Here is a 26,482-nt window from a genome sequence, read left to right on the forward strand (position 1 = left end):
CGTTTTTTTGTGCGAGGCGAAAAAACCTCTTCCGTTTGTCTCTCGTTCGGTGCACAATGGCTAATTTTAATTGGCAGTTTTTACACGTGGAAAATGGAAAGTAGGAAAGAGCATAGTTTCCAAACCAAGGACACGATGAAAAGGGGAAACGACACATTGCCCCATAAGAATAGAAAACATCCGCTTTTTAACTCGTTCTACCTCGTGCAAGGTAGAAAACCACCCACTGATCTTTCACGCTCGAAATCTATTCTTATTAACCAGGTGTTCGTAATCCGCGTTTTCGAGCGAATCTCGTCATCCGTTTTCCTTTCACTTTGCAATATCTGATTAGAAAGTACGCAAAATTTTGATAAAAATACGGCGTTTCCTAATATTTATTTGAAGCAAAAAAAAATTTCTTTCTCTTAGCATTTATACAATTTCAAGGATACTCAAAATGGAAATAAAAATCGATAAGGAAAAAATTGTTGTTTATATAAATATATAATTAGCTTCTTATTGAAGATGTTCAACGTAATAAATTTAATAAATTAATCGTTGGATTAATATTGGTTTCAATCTAACTAGAAAGCATTAGAAAATTAGAGAAAAATAAATATTTCAAATTTTAGAGAGTAAATTTATTAAATCGAATCTTTTTATTATAAAAAAAAAAAAAATTCTAAAAATTCTTCTTAATTTCGTTAATAAAATAACGAAAATAGAAGGTAGAAAGCACGACGATGTCGAAAAAAGAATCGTGCAATTATTAATAACGAGAATGCTAAACAATTAGTAACAACGCGAGTTGTATACAATCTCAATCTGATTCATATCATGCCCGTTGCATCGATAAACGCACGAGTTTCCTCGAACCATCCATTACACAGATAATATTAGCAATAAGAAGAAGGAGGCCGTTGTTCAACCGTTTCAATCGGTCTTTATTTTATTAAAATTATATTACTATTTTATTCCTTGTTCTCGTTACATTCTATACGAATATTGAATACAAACGACATACGAATATAGAATACAAAATAAAAATCGTTACGTTTCGTGGTCGAACCAAAACTAACGAAAGGGATTCACTGGACGATGCACTGTCTCCTACATAAATATGTAGCCATTAATTACACGGATTATTTTGCAATTGTGCGCTCAATTATTTAATAGGCAGCTGATTACTCCGCGACAGCCGACACACGGTGGGAAAACTGCCTTCGACCAGTCCAACACCGCGATATTACATTATACAGAGAAATCAATACCAATCGGTAAATAGATATTTACGATGCGATTTGATCGACTCGTTCGATTCATCTCGACTACTATTAATAACAATGGAAGGAAACGACTAGCGAGCGTTAAAAGTGAGCCTTTTGTGACACACAATTGTAAATGCGAATTTATTGGCGTTGTTTCGAGGTTAGGATACGGTTTCATTTCATAACCACCAAGATCAAACTTGTATATTTGTAACAAAAAAAAAATATCGATTTTAAAATTCGATTTATGAATTCATTAAATATTTCGATTATCAAGCTGGCTTACTCAGCAACGAGTTTGCTTTGTCGAGGTTAGGATCGTAAAAACATTGTCGACATTGCTCGACTCTTAAAGCTGTGCCAACAGAGTTTGTAGTTTAATCCAACTTCAGTTTGTCTAACTTATTTATACGGAGCGTGGCATTCTGTGCAACACCTTTGCAAGGTGTCGAGGATCGAGTCAAACGTTCGAAAGTTGATGCACAAAAAAATTTCAACAGAGATCCATTTATTAAAGCGACAATTCGATGTTCCTCGATCGAAATTCGAAGAAGGAAAAGTTTGAAAATTCTTAAATATTCGCGCAAAACGAATTATCGAGATCGGGAGGCGACGAGATTAATCGGGTTCCTTTTTAACGAAAATAATAATTTCCAACCTTCATAATGGACGTTACGAGGCGATGATTCGCCGGATAAAGCGTAAAGTGTTCGAGAATGGAAGAAACGGTTTCTATTCGAGGGAAATTCTCGCGCAGCCCCGTTTCGCTTTCGCGCAATGAATGCAACGACCACTTTACACCGAATGAAGCGCGCTTTCCATCGGCTAATCCTTCCCGACGACGGTCGTTTGAAGCGGAGCATCGTTTCAACGATTCAACAGCATTGCGACGCGACGCTTTGTCGCTGTTTTCGGCGACAATTCGGTTTAATCTCGGGATAACACAGCTTTTCGTCATAATGCTGTGGAAAAATTAGACGGTTTTCTCACGACCGTCAAATTTGTAGAAACATCCGAGAGATTGGATCGAAAGAAGAAAATCGAGAGAGATTGAAAATTTAAAAAATTTAGAATGCGACGGATCCTATAAAACGTTTGACGAAATGTTGAGATACTCTTATTATAATTTACTGATACAAACGATAGTTTAGTCAAATGTTTAAATCTTTCTGCGATAAAAATAAAAGTTTGAAAAGTCAAGAAAGAATGAAAATCTCGGATCAATTATTCGATCGAATCGAGATAAATACGTAGAGACGAAAGAGAATTTAATCTAAAATGCAAAAAAAAAAAAAAAAAAGGAATCGTAAATAGAGAGATTCTATTTCTTAACTAATTGTTATATTATTAAGTTGAAGTAAATCTTGATCGATCGGAAAAAGTTAATATACGGCTAATATAGCTGTCGTAGATCACGGTGATTAATCCTAATTACCGAAGCATAACGAAGATTGGCAATAAACAACTGTTGAAAGATCAAACGATATGTCTGCCGGCCAATTGCTTTTCATATTAATTACAATTTCTCTTTCTGCACGTAAATACTTTTTCTAATTTAACTTATGATATTATTATGTCACAAGCAACAGTACATGCATCGTCGCATAATTATTACTCTACTTATTACTCTTATCTATTACTCAATAAAATCTCATCTTATATAATTTTAAGTTTAAGATTCTATAAGGATCTATAAAAGTCTATCAAAACTCTTATTTTCTTCGTCCTTTTATCATTTTGCATGTTTTAAAAAAAATATATATATATATGAAAAGAAGAAAGAAAGAATATCATTGTTCTAAAATTGAAATCTCGTTGAAATAAATCATATACGAAAAATGTACTCGATTTTAATTCTCCATCATTTTGTAACAAACTTGTTTTTACCTTCGAAAAAAGGAAAATGAGATGAAAAAAGCGGAGAAAGAATTAAAATAATAGGCCATCTACGTTTTCTCCGTTGTTTATACCAGAGCCACCCTTTGCTCAGGGAGGAAATCGTGGTAAAACGATTTGTTGTTAGCTCGTCTAGTCGAACATTTTTTTTTTTTTTTTGGCACCAAAAATAAACAGACAGTCGTTCTTCCATCCGGCCTTTTTTTCATCTAAATATACCAATTCCTCCCCCAAGTTCGAAAGACACGGTGGATAGGGTTGTAGGGGAAAACAAGCGACGAAAATAGAAGCGTTGGCAATGGGACCCAACTGTCTAGGAACTTTGAGAATTCGCATATATTTACTTACTCTTTCGATCACAACACAATCGAGACGATCTTCTGGATCTTACAATCATCCACGCTTTCTTTCCGTTTTGGAATTGTTAACACGCTTAAGATATCTCTACGATAAAACTTCACCTCGAATTTGTTCTAGCAGAAGAAATAAGAACGATTGTATTGTTCCATGACGAATAAAGAAATCGTTATTCTATCAAATAATTATTAAAACTCCAATATTCCATTGTCTTGATGATGCGTCCAATTAAATAAATAAAATATCATTTTTGAATAATTGCAAAGGAACGTCATTACTTGGAGAAAAATTGAAGAAATGAAACAAAGCTCGGATCAATAAATGGCATGCATAAATTATGCAAATATGTATCCAACGCCATTAATTTATGATATCTTTATAACCCGTATCTTACTTCGCTCTTCTACAAACCCAACATAATACGCGCATGCGTGTTAATGAACGCGATAAATTATTCAAAGGGTTGATACGAGTTGAAAGAATAGTTCTCCACCGATTAGATTCGGCCTTGATGATGGTTGGAGAGAGAGAGAGAAAAAAAATGCACGGCCTTCCGAAAAGGATAAGGCAAGGCCGCCGGCTGAATGTCCTCTTATATGTAAATGTATGTAAAATGGTCTAGATAGAGCGGAGAACAAGATATCCTGGGCCAGATAGCGAAATACACGCGTGTCAGAATGCGAACGATCCTTATTACGCGCGACAGTTTCTGTATGGAATTTCTCGTTCCACGTTATTTTCCATTCGAGCATTCGAGTTGTTTTTATTTAGGAAAAAATATGATGTTTACGAGAAGAGCGTCTTGCCTCATCGTTTATTTCTCTCTGAAGAGGAAATACATTTTTAAATAATTTGAAAATTAATTTGAAAAATTGATGGATAATTATAAGAATTGTTGGTTCCCTAAATTATAGAATAATTTGCGACTTTCTAATTAATTGTTAAACAATCTGACGTTCAATTCTCGAATCGTAATCTTACGAAGCAAAACTCAAGATTTTGGAAATTGGAAAGATGATTAAAAATTGCGAGATCATCTTCTCGATAGTAGAGAATTCTGGAACAACGTCTAATTATTACAAGGTTTTTACGATAATTTATATATCTTAAACACGTATACTCATAATTCAACGTCCTAAATTGGAAGATCCTACGTTAATTTACGATTCTTAATTGCGCGATAATTTACGATCCCGAGTGAAAGGTCTTAATATAATTCGCAAATAATTCTTAACTACAGATTTCTAGAATAATTTACAATTCCAATCGAAAAGTTTTTTATATAATTCGATCTGAATTGCCTAAAATAATTTCTATCGAAATTCTTTCAATTTACGATTCCGGTTGAAAAAAAAAAAAAAAGAGGAAAAAAAAAAAACTCAGTTTCTGAACAAGCAAATCTTTTCGAAATGACAAAGCAGTCCAATTAAAGATCGGGAGAGATTTGTCAGACATCTGTCCAGCAAAACCGAGAGAATCGAGCATCCCCTCCTCTCCGATTATCCTGTCCCCTCTAAACGTGACACAATTAATTTGCATGATTCGCGCTTCGATCGAGTAAGGACAAGCATCGTTTAATCCCAATTACGGCGGTGGTTCGAGTTTCTTCCACTGCTAATTGGTAAAAAATCATCTTCGTCCAGGAAAGCGATTCTTGGAAGTTGAAAAAGGGGGACACGCGCGTTTACGCGAGTCGAGACCTCGATGGAACAGCCGTAAATTCTAATTCACCTCGAAAATAAGGGACAAGGAAAGCAGATGTGCACAATTACGGTCGATTAATCGAACGACGGACAAAGCTTTTCGTCTAGAATTTTAGCTTCCAATTTTTTTTTTTCGAGAGGTGTATTTTTCTTATCACGAGAGACCTCGATATAATGCATTCCCTGTATTTAAGTTGTTCGCATTGAAAGTCGATGATCTTACAAATTTAAAAAATAAAACCGAATTAAAAATACATATTTATTATTTACTACGTTCCAAATATCCGATTATGAAAAATTTCAAACACCAGTTTTTCCTTCCTTCTTTTCAAAGTCACAATTCAAAACGAAATCGAATTCCGCAAAGAAATAAAATCGAATTAGCCAATTCATCTTTCGTGTTAAAAATACACAAATTATTTATCACATTCCAAATCAGTTTTTCAAAATGACAACTCGAAATCGATAATCCCACAAACAAATAAATAAAACCGAGTTTTCCAATTCATCGTTCCTACTAAAAATACATATTATTTATCAAATATCTGATTATTAAAAATTTCAAATTCACCGCGTATCCAGTTTTTCCTTCCTTTTTTCACAAATCCAACCAAAACTGTCGATAATCCCACACGCAAGTCCACTTCTCCACCCTCAACCCTCGCCGTATCCGCAGCCCAGACACGCGACACCCACAAACACCTCCTCCACCCAGCCCTGGCCCACGACATGTGGCGCGCGTGGACAAGCAATATCGGTATCGCGACTCGTTATTAGCGGTGGTCGTCGTTGTAAATTCGTGGCCAGCGAGTTATTTGGAGTGGGCAGCCGCGATAAAGGAGCGGGCAGAGAGGGAAGCATAGTCGTCGTAGACTGCGCGCCCCCATTGCGAGCCGGCAAAGGATTACTACGCTGCCTCTCTTGCCCCTCCCCTCCTCCTTGCCCCTCGTTCGATGCAACGCTAGAATTTCCAATCCCCGAGGCGGCCACCTTCGACTTCGAGCGGCGACTTTACGAGCCGTGACACAGGGTGGAAGAGAAGGGCGCGGTACGTGATATGGGAGGCGAAATACGGGCGATAACGATTCTTTCAGTATATCTCGTGTTGAATTTTCCTCCGTGAGTGTTTGTAATTAGGGGAATTAGGGGAGGTCTGTGGATCTTGGTTTAACTCTTTGCGCTCGGACGATTTCCACGCAAAAATTCACGTATAAAACTTATATTAATATTTTATCTTTATGTATAAAGAAGGATAATTTATTGAATATTAAAAAAAATCTATACTGTGTGATATTTTAGCAGTAATTACTGAGAAATTATCCTCGGTTTTTAAAGGCAAATATCGTGATAAAATATTGTTACGAATCTTACAATCCTAGTAAATTCACATTTATTGTCTATTATTTTTATTTTTCATCTTCTCTTATTACATCATTACTATTTTCCTTCTCTCTGTTGTCAATTTCTTAACGAATAGAAATAATTTCGTTATTTAACAACCAGAAATCAAACTCATCTCCACTTGAATGTAATTTCATTACAGTATTCCATGCTTACAAAGCTCAGAAACTTTGAAAATAATATTTTGTATCGCCACGACTGTCAAACTCGGACTAATCTAACCATTCGATAGTATATTATTCCATTATAAGCTTTATAAGATTATATTTGAACAGCTTAGGAATTTATTTTTAAAAAATCAAATAAAATAAATAAATAAATAAATCCGAGAGCGATCGTTCGAGCGTAATTTTTCGCTCGCGATTTTAACAGATCGATGATGTAAGAAATTCACGTAGAACGGACGATGGAAAAATTCTAATCTCTCGAGGCTGATGGCTAACCTAGAGAAGAAAAAGATTCTAATGATACAACGTTATTCGATAAAGGAGAAAACAATTTATAAGAATATAAGAATCGAAAATCCAAACGGAATCTCCAAAAAATCTGCGCCCGATGCGTAAAACGATGAAAACGAATTATTCAACCCCAGCGCAGAAAAGTAACTCGGCAGAAAAGTAAATCAAACCGTTGCAGCGTATAAATTTCGGTTTCTATCGAAAGCCCACGCGACCGACTCCAAGCGTATCCCGACATGAATGGAGGCCGACTCGACTCGAGCCAAAAGTCGATTTTACGCGGCGCGGCTGTGACAGTTTGCGAGAGTCCCGCCCGATCCACTCCTCGTAGATCAGTGAAAGTCGAAGCGGTTTTGCGCTCGATTCGACGCTCTGTCTGCGTCCAACACGCGCGATCCACGCGAGGGAGACACGAGCCAATGCTCTTTCCACAGTTTCGGAATTTAGCTCGACGGAGATCGACAGATAATCGATCGATCGAGGTCGACCCCTCGATTAGGAATACATCGATCGAATCTCGGTAATTCGAATATTTTCGGGGGGAAGGAGGAGTTGAAAAGTTATCGAGCTTTCCAGAGATTCGATCGTTTTTTAATTGCAATTATATATAATAAGAATTGCGATTCGCGATAGATGAAACGACACGGTTTTAATTCTACTAAAGAAGAGAGAACAAATGTACGTATTGTAATCGAGATATAAATAAGGAAAATTGTTAACCGATGAATTGGAACATCGAAAAAGTTTAATTATACGATCGTAGGTGGTTCGTTCGAGTTTCACGATAACTATCGATATAAAACCGAATATTTCATTCTCGCTATCCACACCCTTGATCCTTGAGCGAGCCGTGCCAGCTAGCCGATCGGTATAATTCAAAGCTATCGAATCCATTCATCTTAAACACACCCTGTAGCAAACGGCTCCCGTAATGGAGAAGCAACGAGTCGGGGACACGATCCGTTCGAAAGATACGCAACTTCGTATCGATCGTTGGTAACATTTTGGCGACACGGTTTACACGCGTCCAGTCGACGGAACCAGTCTCCCCGCATACCGAGTTACGCCCGACCAACCACTTATATTTCTCACTCCAATGCAAATTCCCCTCATTTATCCAGATGGATAGTAAAATCCATCCCGCGAAATTTTCTTCTTCGTTTCCATCCACCATCTTTTCTCTCTTTTTTTTCATTTGCCCTGCAATTCGAGAGTTAAAACGCGATATAACATCGCGGACGCCGGTTAATAATAATCGCCATTCCAGTCCCAGACGGCCGCCATTTTTCTCGGTTTTCGCGATCCGACTAATGATCGCCTCCGCTTCGACGACATTCCCTCGGCTCGCCTTGCGCTTTATCAACCGAGCCAGCCAACGAGAGAGAACTTGTTCTCTCTTCGAGAGAAACGACGAGTGGGCCCCGATTATTTCGCGCGAGGGGAATTCGTTTAACCGGACTGCCTCGCCGGGAAAAATACCGATTGCAAGGCTACCCTCCCCCCGGTCTGCTGTTGCAATCCTTCCATCCTTTCGATTTTCTTTTATTTCAGGGATCGAGAGAGAAATCTTGTAATTTGAAAGAGGAACAATTTGGGAAAGAACGCGTTTTAAATCGACACGATTTAACTGTGTTCCAATCCATCTGCATTTTCCCGTTGTAACGGGTTGGAGAAGAGGGGCACGAGAAGAAGCTCGTCGTTTCTTTCGCTCGTCGTGTCACACGCGCCGACACTGAATTCGTGATTCAAGCGGCGTTGAAGCAACAGCTTCCGGTCGACGTCACACGCATCCTTCTTCCTCCGTTTCACGACTCCTATGCGTTTCCATTTAACGCCTCGACCCCATGTTTCTCTACGTGTACAGCCTCTGTCTACATTTGTCGCATGCGTCCTTTCCACGCGCGGAATTTTCAAGAAGTTTCTACGAATAAGTTTCCTCAATCGGTTCGAAGATTCTTTTTTTTCTTTTTTCTTTCGAGAATTTTTTTTTTGAATAACTCTCCCCTACTTTTATACTTCCTAGCTCGAACAATCTCTGCCAACCGGAATTTAATGGAAATAAATATCGATAAAATTGAATTACGAGTAGAAGATCCCCTTTCGTCCGATAAACGGAGACAAAACTGTCTATCTTGCCACGCAAAACCACCTACTTTCGATTTTCTTCCATTTCACGCGCGACAGATTATAATAGGAAAAAGAAGAAGGAGATTTGCAAGAATTATATGCCACGAAACATTCCTGCTGGCTGGAATACGCTTCGAAGCAGCGTGAAAGAAAAAATAATTTCCATTAAAATTCCAGGAATGTTCGAAACGATTCTCAATTTTCGCCAAAATTCTATCTAAATCTATCGTCGACGCTTAACTTAACGCCAGTTTATACTTCCGAGAAATATATAAATCGTTCTACGGCCACTTATTACTTTGCAGAGAGCGACGCCGGTGTCCAGCCTGTCCATAAAATTGTCAACGTTGATTCTCAACTCCGGATACAGCGCGTTCAACCACTCGGCCAGATCCTCTTTCATCGCGATCAGATACTCCTCCGAGGACTTGAAAGGCCTGTAAGACCTCGCTTCCAGAAGCACCGACATATTGCCTGCTCGATACCTGAAACATCGATCGATCGCACGATTATATGTGTTTGAAAGAAAAGAAAAAAAAAAGGAAGAAACGGATAAACATCAGGTTTGAAATAAAAAATTAAAAATACGAAATTATGCGTTCGTGGATTACTTTTATGCGTTACTTTAACGCACATTTGCGTGTTAAATACGAATTGTTTACGCGTTTAAAAAAAAAAAAGAATCTTAACGATTTAAAGGAAACGATTCTTTCCATGTGAAATCGAGTTTTCTTATTATTTTTCTTATTATTTACGAACACATATCTTCGCGACACGTGAGAATGCAAAGAGAGGAATTGATTTTGAAACTTACATTATGTTTCAAGTTTGCCAACGTATTATTAGATACTAACGTCAACAAAGATATTACTTCATAGACACAAACGTAATACAAATTTACCGTATCCATTTAGTGCGGCAAGGTGTTACTCTTATGACGTGGTGCAACACGAATATTTAGATTAGTACGACGATATATGATTATCCGATCGATGTAAATTGTTACGACGAGTGGAAAATATATCGAATTATTTATTATAAAAAAAGAAAAAGGAAAGAAAATTCACCATTACGATTCGTATTCCATGGAATAATTTTTATAATAACAGCGTTTAATCTCGTTTCAACAATCTTGAATCGCTTCTAAGTCACCTACGTATTTTAATTCGTATTTTATATAACATAAAATGTGTCGCGAAAAAACTCACTCGAGATGTTAAATATTCGTAAGGTTAATTTTATATCGAAGAATCGATCGTATCTTTCTCCTTCCTCGCGTTTAAAATCTTTCTTTTCGATATATATCGAGAAAATCTATTTTCAGTTAAGAGTGGAGATACTTAATTAAGTGAAAGGGGGTTATAATAATAAAATATTTAAAATAATACGCGCACGTCGTGCCTACTTATTTTTATTACATCGAAACTGGAAATGGATCGAGTACGAACGTTTAATTCAGTCCGATTTTATTTATAGATTGGTTTATGAATTCGAGTGGGTCGTGGTGACTGATTGAATACAAACGGTTACGGATTTTGCGGTTTAGCATATATGTGCCTACTACACGCTAAGAATTTAATATCCGACTGTGCAAAGTAAAAATTAGTTTGACCATTCCTCTTTCACCAAATATAATTCTCTCTTATCGATAAATTGGTCGGATAAATTTGGTAATTTTTCGTATAAAGATCAATCTTATTTATCGATCTTTCCAGCGTTGAATCGTTCTCACGGATTATTTATCGTTTAAAAAAAAAAATCTGAATATTTAAATAACTTAATTGCTCGAACACAAGTCGAATAATCGGTCCTTTTATAACTTCATTTGTTCGTTTGATCGAAATCAGAGGAATAAAAACAATGTATAATAAAAATAGATTCGAGACCGCAGGAAAAATCAAAGGGAATTCACGGTGACAAATATTGATTTTCGATTACACTTGCACTACGTACGCGTACACAAAAGAAATACGTGGAAAATCTTTTTTCACTTTTCTTGGGAATGACGCAACCGTCATAAAATAAAGAAAATCCTCACGAAACTCGTACATCGATCTCGAACACGAAAGGATTCAACTTTTGCAATCGCGAACGAAACTGTATTTTCAAAGTATCGTGTTGTGAATAATGTGAATTTTAAAAGAATAAAATTATTTTATAATCATTTAAACAATTATTACCTGAGCATAGCTCCACGAGGATGATATAAATAAAAACGAGCCACGAATAATTCGAACGGTCCGTCTTGTTCGAACGACCGAGAGAAACTGACACCTTTGAAAAATATGCAAACCGATTGGTTTTCGGAAACGGCCAATCAGCACGACGCTGGCTGAAATACCGTAAAAATCCTTTCATCTGATTTTCGTATTAGTTACCCGAGGTAAATAGCTTTACGAGCTTTTCTAAGTGCCACCAACCATTGACCTAACCATTCTTAACCTTTCTTATTAACCTTTCGGAAACTTTACCCAATTTACGACTCGTATTGAAGTAAAATGGAAAAATTGTAAAAATTTTTGTTTTCCCTTTCCATGATCATTAACATCCGGAATAATTTATTGTTACAAATACTATTGTTACCAGTAATACGATAATTTATCTCGTCCAGAGAATTAATTTTTAATAGTGTTTACTCAAAAACCTGTGACTAAACGAATCGTTTAACGTTTCGACGAAATATTCCCTCCTCCTATTTGGCAACGCGAAAGGAAATAAAGGATTTTCTTATTTCAAACAACAATACCAGCTCAGAATTGGATATTTCTCAAGTATTATTGCGGAGAGAGGAATATAAAGAGAAGGTAATGATTATAGAATTTTTAAACGATCGATTGAATATCCAACCAATTTATGCAAATTAATATGAATGTAAACTTGAAAACAATTTTGAAAATAATACGCCTCTTCTACACCAATGATTCAAAAACTGCAAACATTGAATCATTCTAAATATACCATACAAATTTTGTCGAAAAGTCAAAGACACCTCACAATCGACACACCTCGTTCGTTAATCCAACAAATTTTATATCCAAAACGAAAGTATCATTTTCCCAGACCAGAACGATTCCAAAGGTGTGCAAGCGACACATGGAGCAATAAAATTTCGGATTTGCAAGACAATGGGCGCCTCGTTGTCCATACCGCCGGTGTTCTACCCCTTAACGGACGATACCGGTCAAACCACCCCACCAAACACAATGTAACCGAGAACCCGTGCCATATCGCGCTCAATGCTCCCCTGGCTACCCTTGTGAATCTCCATCGCTCTCATAAAACGATGATTCTCTCCATCGAGTCCGCTCTCTAACGCTCTCTAACCCTCCACCCTTTTTAGACTACGATTCGATTACGAGGGACCCACCATACGGGATTTCTAATATTTGCTTTCGAACGCGTTAACGAAACAGGACGGTTTCTTTTTCCCCCCGTAGATCTAGGCTCGAATTTCGATGGGTATTTGATCGATGGTGTTTGTACGTTGGATGGACGAGTTTGATATAATACTATGTTTGCAAATATCGATTTTTGATTACGTTTCGTTTCTCGTGTGATTTTTATTTAATTCTTTTTTATTTGGAATTTGTGGAATACAAACGTTTTTCTCGACTGAGAAATTTGTGCAAACTCGAACGTGTCGTAAAAGGTTGTAAGTTGTTTGATAAAAGGGTCATCGATAGGCGATATGAATTTAAATGGAAGGAAAATTTTATTGGATTTGTGTTTTGATAATTTTGATAGGGTTTTACAATCCAGTTTCAATTTTGTCGATACGTTAGACGCGTTATTCCTCAGATCGAACACAGCTCTAGTTTCTTACAGTATTTTAAAACGATCTGAAACACGTAATTTATATCCTGGTCTCATTGATTTTTAATCTTAATAATAGAAACGGATATCGTATTGATTCGCAATGATAATAATTTTATATAATTTTCAATGGGTTACAACAATTCTTATAAATGAGAGATCTGGCACGCCAGTTTAGAATCCAGTCTATTAATTACGTACATGATAAGTTTAGTTTTAACACGTACAGCTCCAGTTTATTTCTATAGTTCAATAACTCAGCTTTGATAATCCATAAATTCCATCAGATTTGCATTTTAACGGTCTAATTTTACGAGAGTTATATTTCACTCGTATAAAGTTTATCTAGTTTTAATACGTGTGATATTTTAACCCGGGAAATTTAAAATTGATCTTGATACAACGATTCGAGAAAAATCATTGATTTTATACACCTTCGAAATTGAAAAATACTTTGAAACGATTACGACGAATATTTATAGCAATATTTATTCTAATTGCAAAAACAATGTAAACGACTTTCGTTCAGTCTACGTTAATGGAATCAATTGTGTAATTAATGCAATTCTAAATACTAATATCGTTCACTAATATTACTAATTAGTAAACAATGAAATTTTAACAATCTCGATTCGACTTTTTTTTATTTCCAAAGCAATAACTCGAAATCGACGAGAACGATTCCCAATCATCCTCAAATTATTCCTATAAACTATTCCTAACCCTTCCAACAAATCCAATAAAACGATTTCCAAAAATCCCAAGTCAAATCTAATCGTATCGTTTAATCGCGATCTCGCAGCATCAACATTCCATTCAAAATTCATTGAAACGAAGAGAATCGAAGTCACAGAATTCGAAGCTTTATCGATCGTGTTGACAAACGACCACGAATAAAAGGGTAAGAGATGCAGCGAGATAAAAGAAAGAAGAGAGAAAGAACGATGATAAAGGCGAGATTCGTGCGCTTCTATCGGCAATCTGGATTAAAGACTGGGAAAAGATGGGTTTAAAGCATCGTCTCCCCATGGATCGCGTGATTCACGCCTCGTTTAAATCTTGCGAGCCACAAAATTCTACCGACGTTTCCCTCTTAAATGGCAAAGAACGAGGAGCTTCTGATATTTCGTAGTTTTCGAGGCTGCAAATGGATTTTTGGATGATTTTGAATTATTTCGGATCAGAATGTGACCGAGATAAGAAACGAGGACGATCTTTCTTTCTTCGAATGGACGCTGCAATTCAAAGGATCAAAATGAAATTGGCTCGAAGACATCGGAAACAAGTAAAAGACTTTAACTTTCAATTTACTTTTTATTCTAGGAATGTTTAAATTTGACAATTTTTCGATTGAAGATCAGAAACTGCAATAAATTCTCCAATTTCGAAATCCGGATGATTTAAGATTATAACAATTCGAGATTTGCCATTCCTTTGCCAATCCTTCGATCTTTTATTCGAAACAACTTTCTCGAAAAAATCCATTTATTACGAAACTCGATCTCGCTTTCCCACGTCGAGGTGCGAAAAAACAAAAAACACGCGAAAACTTTCGATTTTCCTTTATGGAAAGCGTCGAGCACAAGTTGGAAAATTTCAATCGAACGCAACAACGCTTCGAGAATCTCGCCATAGCAGGCGAACGCGACGCGAGCCAACACTTTCACGTGGATTATAGGAAAAACGCGATCCCTATCTCGTCCACGCGATTCCATCGAGTGGAGCGCCGTCTCCCTCCATTTTTCGAGCTCGACACCTGGACGTAATAAAAGGTTCGATTTATGCCTCGCCATTTTCCTTCACCGCGACGCGATGATCTATGGATCGTTGCGCGCTCCTTCCATCTTACGTCCTTTCGGGTTACTTTGTGTTTCTTCTGATTTATCGCCACCCGTTGTCGCGGTAGCTTTCCTGTTCTTAGGGTAAATTGCACACATCGTGTGATTTAACGTCCGTGGTTGGTATTAAATTTTTCGTGGAAAAATCGGTCGAGTTTTAGAATATTCGTGACGATGATTCATATAGGATGCGAAAGACAAGGCATATAACAGATTGTGAAAGTGTGATATTAAAAAAAAAAAAAAAGAAAGAAATAAAGGGATAAAATAAAATGTATATGGTCAAATCATTGTACGAGAAACACCATTTTCTAGACACGTTCCACTTTATTGGAAAAGCGTTGGAAACCTTACGTTTTGCGTAACGTAAAAGTGGTCGATAATGTATTCCAAGACCTTTTTACGCGAAATGACAGCTTGTCAATCGATCATATCTGTTCAATCCGCGGCAATGGAATAAAGAGAGCCGAGCGGTGCATCGAGCCGAGTTTTCCTCGCGAGAAAGCGGGGAGAGAAGAGGAAAGAAAAGGCGAACGGACGAGCTTCAGCTCGGAAGGTTAGCCTCTAATTTACGGTTAGCGCGCGTTATCGCGAAACCAAACGAGGGAGTTGCTAAATCAGTTGCCTTTGGCCACGCGCGTTCCATGGGAGTAGCGATGGGTATAAACCGGGTTCGAGTCTCGCTCTCGATTTATTTGTTCCGATTAATTTCGAGAGAATTCGTGGGGCTCGATTTTGTGGAAATTTTTCATCTCTCGATAAATTTTTGGAAAGTTTAAATTTGGATGATGGATCGCTTATTTGAAATATCAAATATGTAACTTATTATTTCAGAAGAGATTGAAAAAGGTGAATTCAAGTGGTTGGTACGCTTTATGAATTATTAAAATTTGAATTTAATAATTTCTCGAAGTAAAAAAAAAAAAAAAATATATAAATTAGACAAAACAATGTTTTAGTATAATATAATAGTAAAAGCTATAAATATTCGATTGTTATGAAAGTGAAGATAAAATTTATCGGCACAAAAATTTAAATAAGAAGAAGAAACAAAAAAATGACGCGGGAACAATAATAAAATTGATAGGTTAATATTACATAAATATATATTCTCTTTGCGCAATATGTTGAAAACTTTCACTTTTTTTCAAATAATAAAATATACATGGAATAAAAATCCTTCAAAATTCATTACACCGAATCTCGATATTTCGTTAATTAAAATAACGACCAAGGATACAATCGTAAAAAATCCCATTAAAGAAATGAGGGATATATATTTCGAAGAAAAAAAAAGAAAAAAAAAAGATGACAGATATGTGCGTAGAAAAAATGAAAAATGAAAAAAAAAAAAAAAATGGAAACAAATATCACTCAAGTTCGATTCAAAATGCTTGTTTAGCAAAAATTTCATTTATTTTCTATTTCACTTCTCGCCATTAATGTCAATCACTATCACATTTTAATCTTTCTACGTAATTAACGAATGATCGAGCGTGTCGGATGAAAACGATGTGACTAAAAAAGTGAGGAAATTCTTTTTGTAATATTATAAGTTTAAACCTCGTGGAAAAATCGTAATAATACTTTGAAAAATGTTAAAAAAAAAACGTTGTTATAAATAACAACGAAATTTCGATGAAAAATTAAAAGATAAGATTAAACTTTTTCACCAAATCTACTCGCCTCCAAACTTCGAAGCAGTAAAATACTTTAGTAGAAGTTAAACTTTGACAGAGAAATTAAACTTTTATCTAAAACACGTTACTGTAATTATTTTCAAAATTTACGAAAAAAAAAAAAAAAAGCTGTAACGAATCTTTTAATCATTTCTTATATTTTTCATCTTTAAAAACAAGCCCAACTTCCTCTCCCCCTGGTCCTTCCCTAAAATGAATTATTTCAACTCTTTTTCACGACGCTCGCGAGATTCGAGGCAAATTATATTCGAAATTAGGAACAACAAGAATTATTTATTAAACTGAAACGGATAAAAAAAAAAAAAAGAAAAATTATCGAATGCTAATTAATCTAGCACGAATTATCACGAAGCCTCGTTTTCATTCACAACGCCTCGTCCATTCATCCGTTCGTTCATCCGTTCATTCGTTTTTACGTTTCCCAATTAACCTCATTACTCGTTCCAAGAGACACGAATCTCAAGGGAGGAACAATGACGAGAGAGGCAATCCATTTACGTGGAAAGGAACGAGGAATAATTCTCACGCGTTCGTTCCACGATTTTCACTCACGCTTTGATGTATCTTTATTACGTATTGAATGATCGTGGTAAAAGGAAAACGTGGATATGATTAAGTCGAATCGAGTTATGGGAGTTATATATCACCGGCTCGAAATGCGAAGGTTATCTCCTTCGGAAGCTCGATTTCACGGGAGTTTCTTGTTAACGTGAATGGAATAATTGAATTCCCCTGCGAATTACTTTTGATTTAATCGGGCGTCGATCGTTCGAAGCGGTTGAAAACGATCGTTGTGAATCATTTTTGTTTAATATAATATTTTTTCAAAGAGAGAGAGAGAGAAAAAAAGGGAAAATCGAATGAAATTGGATTATTATTCTAAATATCGTTGTATTTTCTAGTAATAGAATTTTAATATATATATATATACCGTGTTTAAATTGTAAGTATTTTCAAAATTAAATAGGATAAATAATTTTTTTAAAGAAACAATACGAATAACAATTTTAATTTTCATCTCGTCCATACAGTTTCCATGTTAAATCTAAGAATTGTGAAAACAATTGTGCGATTTTGTATAACCAATTTACATAAATAAAATTACAGCTAAAAAATAGGGGATTACACTTTTTTTAAAATCGAATCCTATCAAGTTGAATAAAACAACTTTTTGTTTCGAAATAACGCGAAATAATATTAATAAGAAAATAAAATAAAAAGGAAGAAAGGTAAAGAAAGAATTCATCAACTAACAAGACGCACAAGAAGGGACTTATCGTGCAACGTTTCTCTCTCATTTTCTGTTTTCCTATTCCTATCTACTCTTCCACTCGTTCGCCGAGTGGCGTAGTGCATACACTCCACGAACTCTCTCCACGTCTCTCTTTCTTTCCTTCCCCCCCCCCCTCTCTCTCTCTCTCTACCTGCCTGCTCATGGTTCTGTACATCGCACGATATACCGTTACAACCGAGGTAAGTACGCCTTTAAAGTACGCTCACGTAGGTAAACTTACGAACTGGCTCTTTCATACCAAGGGCCACGCACCTTTTGATATTCCGTCCCTTTCGCGCGGTTCAATGGAATAATAAAAACCTACCAACCCCTCCTCCCCACCTCTCCCCCTCGCTGCCAATCTTGCTCACGCGATCACCGTTTAAAATTACGTGCAATTTAAAATGCGAGAGAGATAAGACGAAGTACAAATAGTATATTATTAGATATTTTGTTTCTCCACTTTTTAACTTTGTGTTTGTGATGCGTACATGTGTTCTAACTCCTATCGATGTATCATTATGGGTAAGAATGAAGATGTTGTTGTTAAATATAAAATTGTGTCAGATATTATATAAATAGACCAACGATATTTTTTTCGAATAAATAATAACGAAATATAAATGAATAAAAATATCTATCACGAACGTCGAATTTGCATAACAATTAATAATGGCAGATTATCGGATTATATACGCGAGGAAAAAATGGATAAAATTGATCGTTTAATCTAACGATAGTGTATGAAATCGGGATAAGGAACGGTTAAATTCGAGGAAAGGTGATACGTGATCAAATTTAACGAACGCACAATTAAGTTCGTGCGAATGGATTGTCTAATTTTTCCGTCGCTTTCCCCCGCTTTTTCGGATCTTTCGAATTGAGCAAAAGCATCTTGAATAATTAGCCCCGAGTGTCGATTCGTGTAATCCCCCGTTCGACATGCGGTAATAATAATTATCTTTATGGTATAATGCCAGTTTGACGATCGTGCCATAAACGAGAAGGTGTTATTGAATACGTGACTCGGTTGTTAAGCAATTCATCAACGTATTTGCAAATTTTGGTAATTCGATTTATCGTTAATTAAAAAGAACTTGTACACGCGTATTTTAGGAGAATTTAAATGGATCGTGGTATGGTATAAATATAATGGTGTGGTATAAGATAAGAGGCAAAGAAATTTTTCGTAATGAATAATGACAAGGAGGAGAGAAAGAAGATTGAAGATAGCGGAAAGGAGAAGGAAAAATAATTTGCATTGTTACACGAGAGGGAGAAAGAAAGAGAGAGATAGAAAGAAACGAAGTATTATTTGGAAATACGTAAAACGTGGAAAAGAATCCTGAGACTTGGATTGTACAATGAAATAAAGAATATTTGGCTATTCCTAAGTATAACAATTTAAAGAAAATTTAAAACGCGGAAAGAAAAATTTTAAAAAAACCTGAATCATAAAATAATATTTTGAAAAAGAGAAGAGCTATAAAAAAAAAAAAAAAAGAAAATTTTAAGACGAAAGATTACGAAGACTAGACTTATGTAATAGCAGAAAATCATAAAATCAAACAAATTGCCTCTTGACGACGCATTTCTACACCACAGATCTATCGGTTAAACCATTCTCGATAATTAAACGATACTAAATATATGCGATAACAAATCGGATTCGAGGCGCAAAACTTCATTACAACTGTCAACTATATTATTTTCCTAAATTATTACGTCAATTTAATATGCTATTTTTCCTTCTTTTTTTTTTTTTTTTTTTTTACAGTAGTTCTTACTTTCTAGTCCTCGCATCGAATTAAAAATCTAATAATCGCAATCGTAAACGTGTAACCATAAACTTTCTTCTCCCAATAAACAAAGAAGATTCTAGTTATACGATACGAAGTTTAACCCACATTGATTTGTTTCTCTTCTATATCGTTTTATAATTGATATTAAATAAATACTGTTGAAATCTAAAATTCTAAATATTATCTATGCAAGATTTTGAAAATACGAAACGATCTAAAAAAGATCACGTTGTATATCGATTCTTTCTTTATTAAAGAAGAAGAAGAAGAAGAAGAAGAAGAAGAAAGAAACAAAGTTCTTAGTAATAATAAATATAATTTACAAATTATAATCGATAATTTATTAATGCTAACCATCAACAACCATTAACAAAATTATTATTAAATAACCGCACCTAGTTACAATTTACCTATACCGATATAAACTTTCAAATTATAAAATCATTGTTGGAAAGTCACTCAGCCTGTACGTACATATGCATGATGTAATTATATTGTAAAATATAAAAAAAAAAAAAAAAAAGGAGCACGAATGAAACGCGTGTCGTAAGAGGGAACGATTTCATTCATTCGAGACGAGAAAATGAACCTGTTTCGTCGTACGTCGGTGGCATGCGCCTCGAATGCAAATCGCCCAGAGGCTCGTAGCCGCGCTCTCCAAATGCCTGCATCATAATGCCGCGAGAACACGTCGCGGATATATCTCGAGCCCGTATCGGTCCAATAGCGATAACGTCCGAAACATTTCTATGCTCGTTCATCATCGTTCACGCACCGATCGGTATTAGCCGTTTCCTCCAATCCTTACTCCGCCTATTTTCCCTTCGAATATGCAACAATATGATACATCTCATCATCGAAATAATAATTGTTGAGCGCGATCTTTACGCTTCTATACGTATACTTTTTCAAACGATTAATCTTTCTTTCCGCAATATGCGTGCAAAATGAAAATTGTTTGGGATTATTCGTTATGGAAAATTAAAAAAAAAAAAAGATTTTCATTCAGGATTTGAATTTAGTCGTGGAATTATCGTTTCAAACAATTTTCTAATAGAAAAATAAGAAATCATAATTTTGATAATTTTTGAAACAGTCGTATACAATAATTGACGCGTTGTGAAAAACGAGAAGATTAATTGATGTCTCGTGAGTTTTTAAAAAATTCTATCTATAAAATGTTAATATATTCATCTTTTGAGGATGTTTTAGAGGTAAGCGTAAAAGTTAATATACAAAAATGTCGATTGAAGCAATCTCGTTCTATTTCCATTCTTCTAATACAAGCATACTTCATAATTTAATGAACGAGCTTTGATTAATCTTCTTCTATATCAATTTATGAATTTATTTTGATCTAAAAGTAAACCTTCCCAATTGTGTTCTACGATCACATTAACTGCAGATGAAATAAAGATGGATGGACTGTTGGTCCGAAGAGAGAAACCAGCAACGACTAATTTTATTGTTGTTGCATACCCAGAACGATTTATCCTATGATCGGGTCCACAGTGAATCATTCCGTGGGCGGAGAATTGATCTCTAACAATAGTAGAATAAATGCCTTACTTTCTTACTATCCAATCGTGAATTATTTTCAACAATGACATTTTATTCTCTACAATAAATATTATAATTGAATTCCGTACTATCGAAGGAAAAATAGTTTTCTTTTAACACCCTTCAAACCTCTATAATATTTCAACATTCTTTCTCTTTACATCCTAATTACTTTTTTCCCCAATACAATAACCACGTATAAATACGTACAAATAAAAACTAAAATATATTAAGAAACTAGGTCGATATAAGACGAACGAACATTTTGCTCGAAAACTTCTCTCTCGCGTTAAGATCGGCGCGTTTAATACATTTTTCTGTTAATTTATTTCCAACATCCTATCGCGAAATTCTAAAAGAGAAAATTTTCGACCTAAAACACTTCCTTATATTCTTCCCAACCTTCTTCATCGATCCAACTATTCGATCTGAATTAGTTCGAAGGCAAGAAAAGCCAGCTTCCACGATTCAATTGCCCTCGTTACAAACCCACCACTTTGGTCCACCGACAATTACGCACACACAACAATCTTATAAATTCTAACGCGGCGGCAAGTGCAATTTGCAACAGTTGCGGCACAGGGTAAACGCGAATTCCGAGGCGAAGTGTATCGCGACGAGAATAGTTTCTCGCTTCGTGAATCGGATTATGCAAAAGCTGTCCTTATTCTTAACGACCGACACCGCTTAGATTCTTATCGATCCGTGGCATGAGTCGGTTTTCATTGAAACGACTATAAGAGAAATTCAAGGGGGAGAGAGGGAGAGGGAGAGAGAAGGATAGGAGGCGCGAATCGTAAGTTCGATCTTAACGACTTTGTCAGAAGCGTAAAGCATGGCAACTTCTCTCACGGGACGTAATTCGATTAAATACCTCGTTTCATTGCTCTATGGAAAATTTTGCAGGAAGGGTTAGGCCGAAGAAATTTTAAGATTTCGTAACATCTCGATTTTTATTTTTCTTTATTCTAGAAATCTTTCTTCTTTTGTATTTTTCTCATCTTTTATTTCTAGTTTCTGGTCTTTTAAAGAAATAATTTCTATATTCTAATCTCTTTTATTAGATTTTTTGTTTTTCGATTCGTGTAGAAATTAAATTTCTAATTTTATAAAAACTTTCTCGCCTATTTACTTAAGTAATCTTCTCCTACTTCAGTTTGGAAGGAAGTTAAATTTTTATTTTCGCAAAACTATCTGTTCCAATCTCTGCGAAAATATAACAGGAATTTAGCAGGAAATATAGCAGGAATTCCATTTGCCCCGATTCTACAGAAACACTTATCTCCAGGAATCCATACTTGCCAGAAATATCTACCAATAGAAATCTATAACAGTTTGTCGTTACTTGCACAATGTCTTTATTAAGTAAGTGAGCCATAGGCCGTGATCGAATTGGACACAACACATTATAAATGCAGACGGAACAAGATACTTTGTAAAATAGAAAGGTGTTCGGCAGCTTGGAATCAAAGATAAAAATTCTCTGGTAAAATGTTAAAATATACAACGACACGATAAGGGAGCTTGTTGGAACGCCGCTGCCGAATGATCGATCGAGACTGGTAAACAAATACGAATTTAGCAGGTATACGACTATGGAATCCATCGCTATTATCGATTCGCATTGGCCACTCGACTTTTTATGGCGATAATACCATTGCCTATAGTGGTTTCCACTATAAATTATTTGTCAAGATAAATATTAAGAAACACGCGGACGGGGTATAGATTTACAGCTACCATTTGATTTGATAATGTCAAAGTTATTTATGTCATCCATCGTCTTTTATATATTTTTGCGTGTGTGTGTTTTTTAAATATTTTCTTATCGATTAAAGTTCCAATATGGGGAAAAAATTTTAATAGCAATTAACTGTAACTGGTTAATAGAGCTTGTTGATAAAAATAGGAAAAAGAAGAGAATATTTTATTAAAATTGAACGATCGACTCTTTTAAAGAATTCGTGAGTTCTATTAATTTAGTTTTCTAAAAAGCGTAATTTTCTAAATATGATATTTGTAAAAATATCAATACTCTTTGATTTTAATTTTTCAACCTATCGAAATATTTAAGAAAAAAATTTTCAACACACATCTAAATTTTCATAATTTCTATCTTTTCCTCTTTTTAAGTTTCCAACGTATCAAATTTCGTTCCGTTTTCGAACATCGAACAATGGAAGATCAAATAAAAAAAAAAAGAAAAGAATCAAAACTCCATATATACGAATTGCCTTCGATCTCGACCCTCCTTCCACCGATCGTTTGTCTAATTTGAAAACAAAACAACGAGAAGATAACGACGTTCTTTGCCGACAAATATCACGAAAAAAGAAGAAGCGAGCAGACCGGATCGAAAATAGACGTCTCGCGACGAAGGCGAAACAAGCACGCGCGGAATTTATTTGAAGAGAGGCGCGTGTTTGCGCGCGTGCGAGGTGCACGTGTGCGCAAGCGCACGATCCCGCGATTGCGCGTGCGTGCGTGCGTGCATAGAAACGTTCGATCGCGCATGCGCGGTGCCGGCACGCACACCGCGGCGAAACTGAACGACCGACCGACAGAAAATCTTGTGAATGAGTTGCTTCTCCATTCACTTTTAACCGGACTCGCTGGAATGCGCACACGACACTATGTTGCGCTCTGCTGGAGGTAGACGGACACGTTTTTAGATTAATTCGTGTATTTTTATCGATACCCTGACACGAAAAATTGTTTCAAATGAAAATCAAACGTAGAAACGTGCCACCATTCCTTTAAATGTGACATCACGCTATTAAATTTGATAAAATAGTTAGTTATGTGCATTACGTAAGTATAATAAGTATCTTCCCAACTTATTTACGTTGCGTTTTCTTATCTTATATTCTTTTGTCCACATCTTTTCATCAAAGTTATTTACAATCGATTTTTCACATGGATCTATATATAAATATCGCGTTACGTTCAGATTTATATATTATGTACGTGACTAATATCGTTATAATCGATAAGCAAAATTATCACTCGATAATCTACAATTTTATCGAAGAAAAATATACTTTTAATTTGATGATATTATAATATCTAATTATTTGTAGAAAAACTTATCACAAATGTTCACAAATTTCTAAATGTTAAATAATAAAATTTTGAAATGACTGATCTAAACTGACTGACAATTTATTTCATTTTCTTGGCAAAATTTCCTATATCCATCAAACAAGATAAACAATTCCTTATCTAACATCACAATACACTACTGCGAATTATTTACTCAAAATCAAAATAAAAGGAAAACGTCTCTAATCGAGATTACATTACATACATATATCGCAACTACCCAACGAGTTTATTCTTATTACATTCGAAAAATATCGTTTGATTCCTCATCACTGTGCGTTTACCAACAACGCAAACTTTCCCTCTGGCCGCGCAAATATTTTCATCGCCATTGTTTACGCGCTCACGGATTGCCTACTAGTTTTCTTAACCGCCTTATTTGCATTCCCGGAACCTGTGTATCAAGACATAATATGCAAATGCCCCGTCCCTCTGTGTCTCTCTCTCTATCGGCCATCTCCCGTTGCAGAGCATCCATCTTCGTAAAGACGTCTACTTACTTTGCCCACCCGGCGCCTCCTTTCTTCTTATTACCGCTATTTATTATAATTTTCGCTCTCCGTTTTCATTCCATTAATCTCTTCCGCTTTCTCTATTGTGCCCGTAATCCGACGCGAATCCTTCTACGCTGGTTAAGCGTCGAACGAAATCGAACTTTAATTTTAGATAAAATTTTAAAATAAAAGAAATCCAAAAAAAAGATAGAGATAAATGAATCTTGGAAAAAAAAAAAAAACTGATAAAATAAATAAAAGAAACTGTATACATTTCTTTGAGAATTATTAAATTTTCCGCAATTTTGAAAGTTTGAAATTTCGATTTCCGATCGAAAATTCACGAATCATCGGATAAAATCACTCAAGAGTACGTACATTCCAATCGTTCCAACATTCGGCAGATTACCAAATACGCGTCAGTTATTCATCATTCGTTTAGAATCACGTTTTACACGGGGTTAACCAGCTTTCGAAAGATCCTCTCGTTCCCCGATTATCGCAAAAGTGCATCTGGCAAGTATATTCGAGAGTATATCGAATTATCGGTCGAGTATCTCTCACGTTTTGTTCGCGCAACAAGAACCTTTGTCCTCTTGATTTGCAAAACGCGTCGAACAACTTCGAGAATCGAACTTCGCGTATGGAACTGAATAAATCTAATCGTCGGACGATTTGAACGATCACGGAGGATGCGTCACAATGATATCGAGGATAACCTCATTAAATGAATTCGCCTACTGCTGGAACAACGATGTTTTTTTTTTATGAACAGTGACACATGCATCTTTTGTTTAAAAATATACAAGCACACACGATAGTTTTACATTATTTTTGTTAGAGCTTTTGAAATTATCTTTTAAAATTATTTTTTCATTTTTCATTTAAATATATAGGCACGATAATACTCATGAGTACTATTGTGTTTTCAAAGTATAAGTAGGAAATTAAATTCGTCCCTGAAGAAATTAAGAAATAAGATTAAAGAGCAACGACTTTTTTTTTACGACTTAACTTCCTTTTTTTTTTTTTTTTTATTCCTTTTTATTCATGATTTAAATGTGCGATAAGTTTGATTAACGGAAGAACTTTTATAAAACAAATTTTAAAATAATAATAAAAGTTGAAAAAGGTATAAAATATAGGGGGAAACTTGAAAAATCCGAACTCTAGTAAATTTTAATAATTGCATTGTCTGTATTCATGAAGAAGAGGAATGAGGGAAAAAAAAAAAAAAAAGAAAGAAAAAACAAGACACGAATAAATTACAAAATAAGAGAAGATCGATCAATTTCCAAGGAAAAGTACGATTATAAAACCACGGACAAAGATAAATTATCCCATAATAAAAGATAGATATAGATTGTTTACAATGAAACACAAGCCTAGATCGCATTATCGATACAATGTATCGCAGCCAGAGAGACAAAGCACACGACAATTCCATACGAGAATCCACGATTTATCTATCCAAGCTGCAAAGATCATCGCTGCATCATTGCAAAGAAGTGTCATTACGTGCGGGATTTATTTGTTCGCCTAGCCATACATTGATACGTTAATCGCCTCATTTGCCTTTTAAGCGTGTTTTTAAACGCGCTAAGGACAGGTGAGTCAGCGTCGCGCTCTTGGAAAATTTATTAAGACTTTTAAGGTAAAGCAACTTAAAAATAGACGTCAATAACAATTTTTCAAAGGATATGTAATG

At 35.5% G+C, this 26,482-nt stretch overlaps 1 protein-coding gene across 2 annotated transcripts in view; it reads right to left on the reverse strand.

Moving 5' to 3' along the window:
• The window catches only part of LOC100865249 (uncharacterized), a 68,501-nt gene that overhangs the window by 40,389 nt on the left and 1,630 nt on the right, over nucleotides 1-26,482 (reverse strand). For both annotated transcript variants that reach the window (XM_086908111.1, XM_086908110.1), the window contains exon 2: nucleotides 9,491-9,677. In XM_086908111.1, coding sequence (XP_086764237.1) covers nucleotides 9,491-9,661 — 171 coding nt within the window. In that variant the 5' untranslated portion in view covers nucleotides 9,662-9,677. The remainder of the gene's footprint in view (nucleotides 1-9,490; nucleotides 9,678-26,482) is intronic.

The sequence above is a fragment of the Apis florea genome, unplaced genomic scaffold, assembly GCF_048593485.1.
Source record: "Apis florea isolate Af1SG1 unplaced genomic scaffold, ASM4859348v1 contig_3036_pilon, whole genome shotgun sequence".
Taxonomy (NCBI): domain Eukaryota; kingdom Metazoa; phylum Arthropoda; class Insecta; order Hymenoptera; family Apidae; genus Apis; species Apis florea.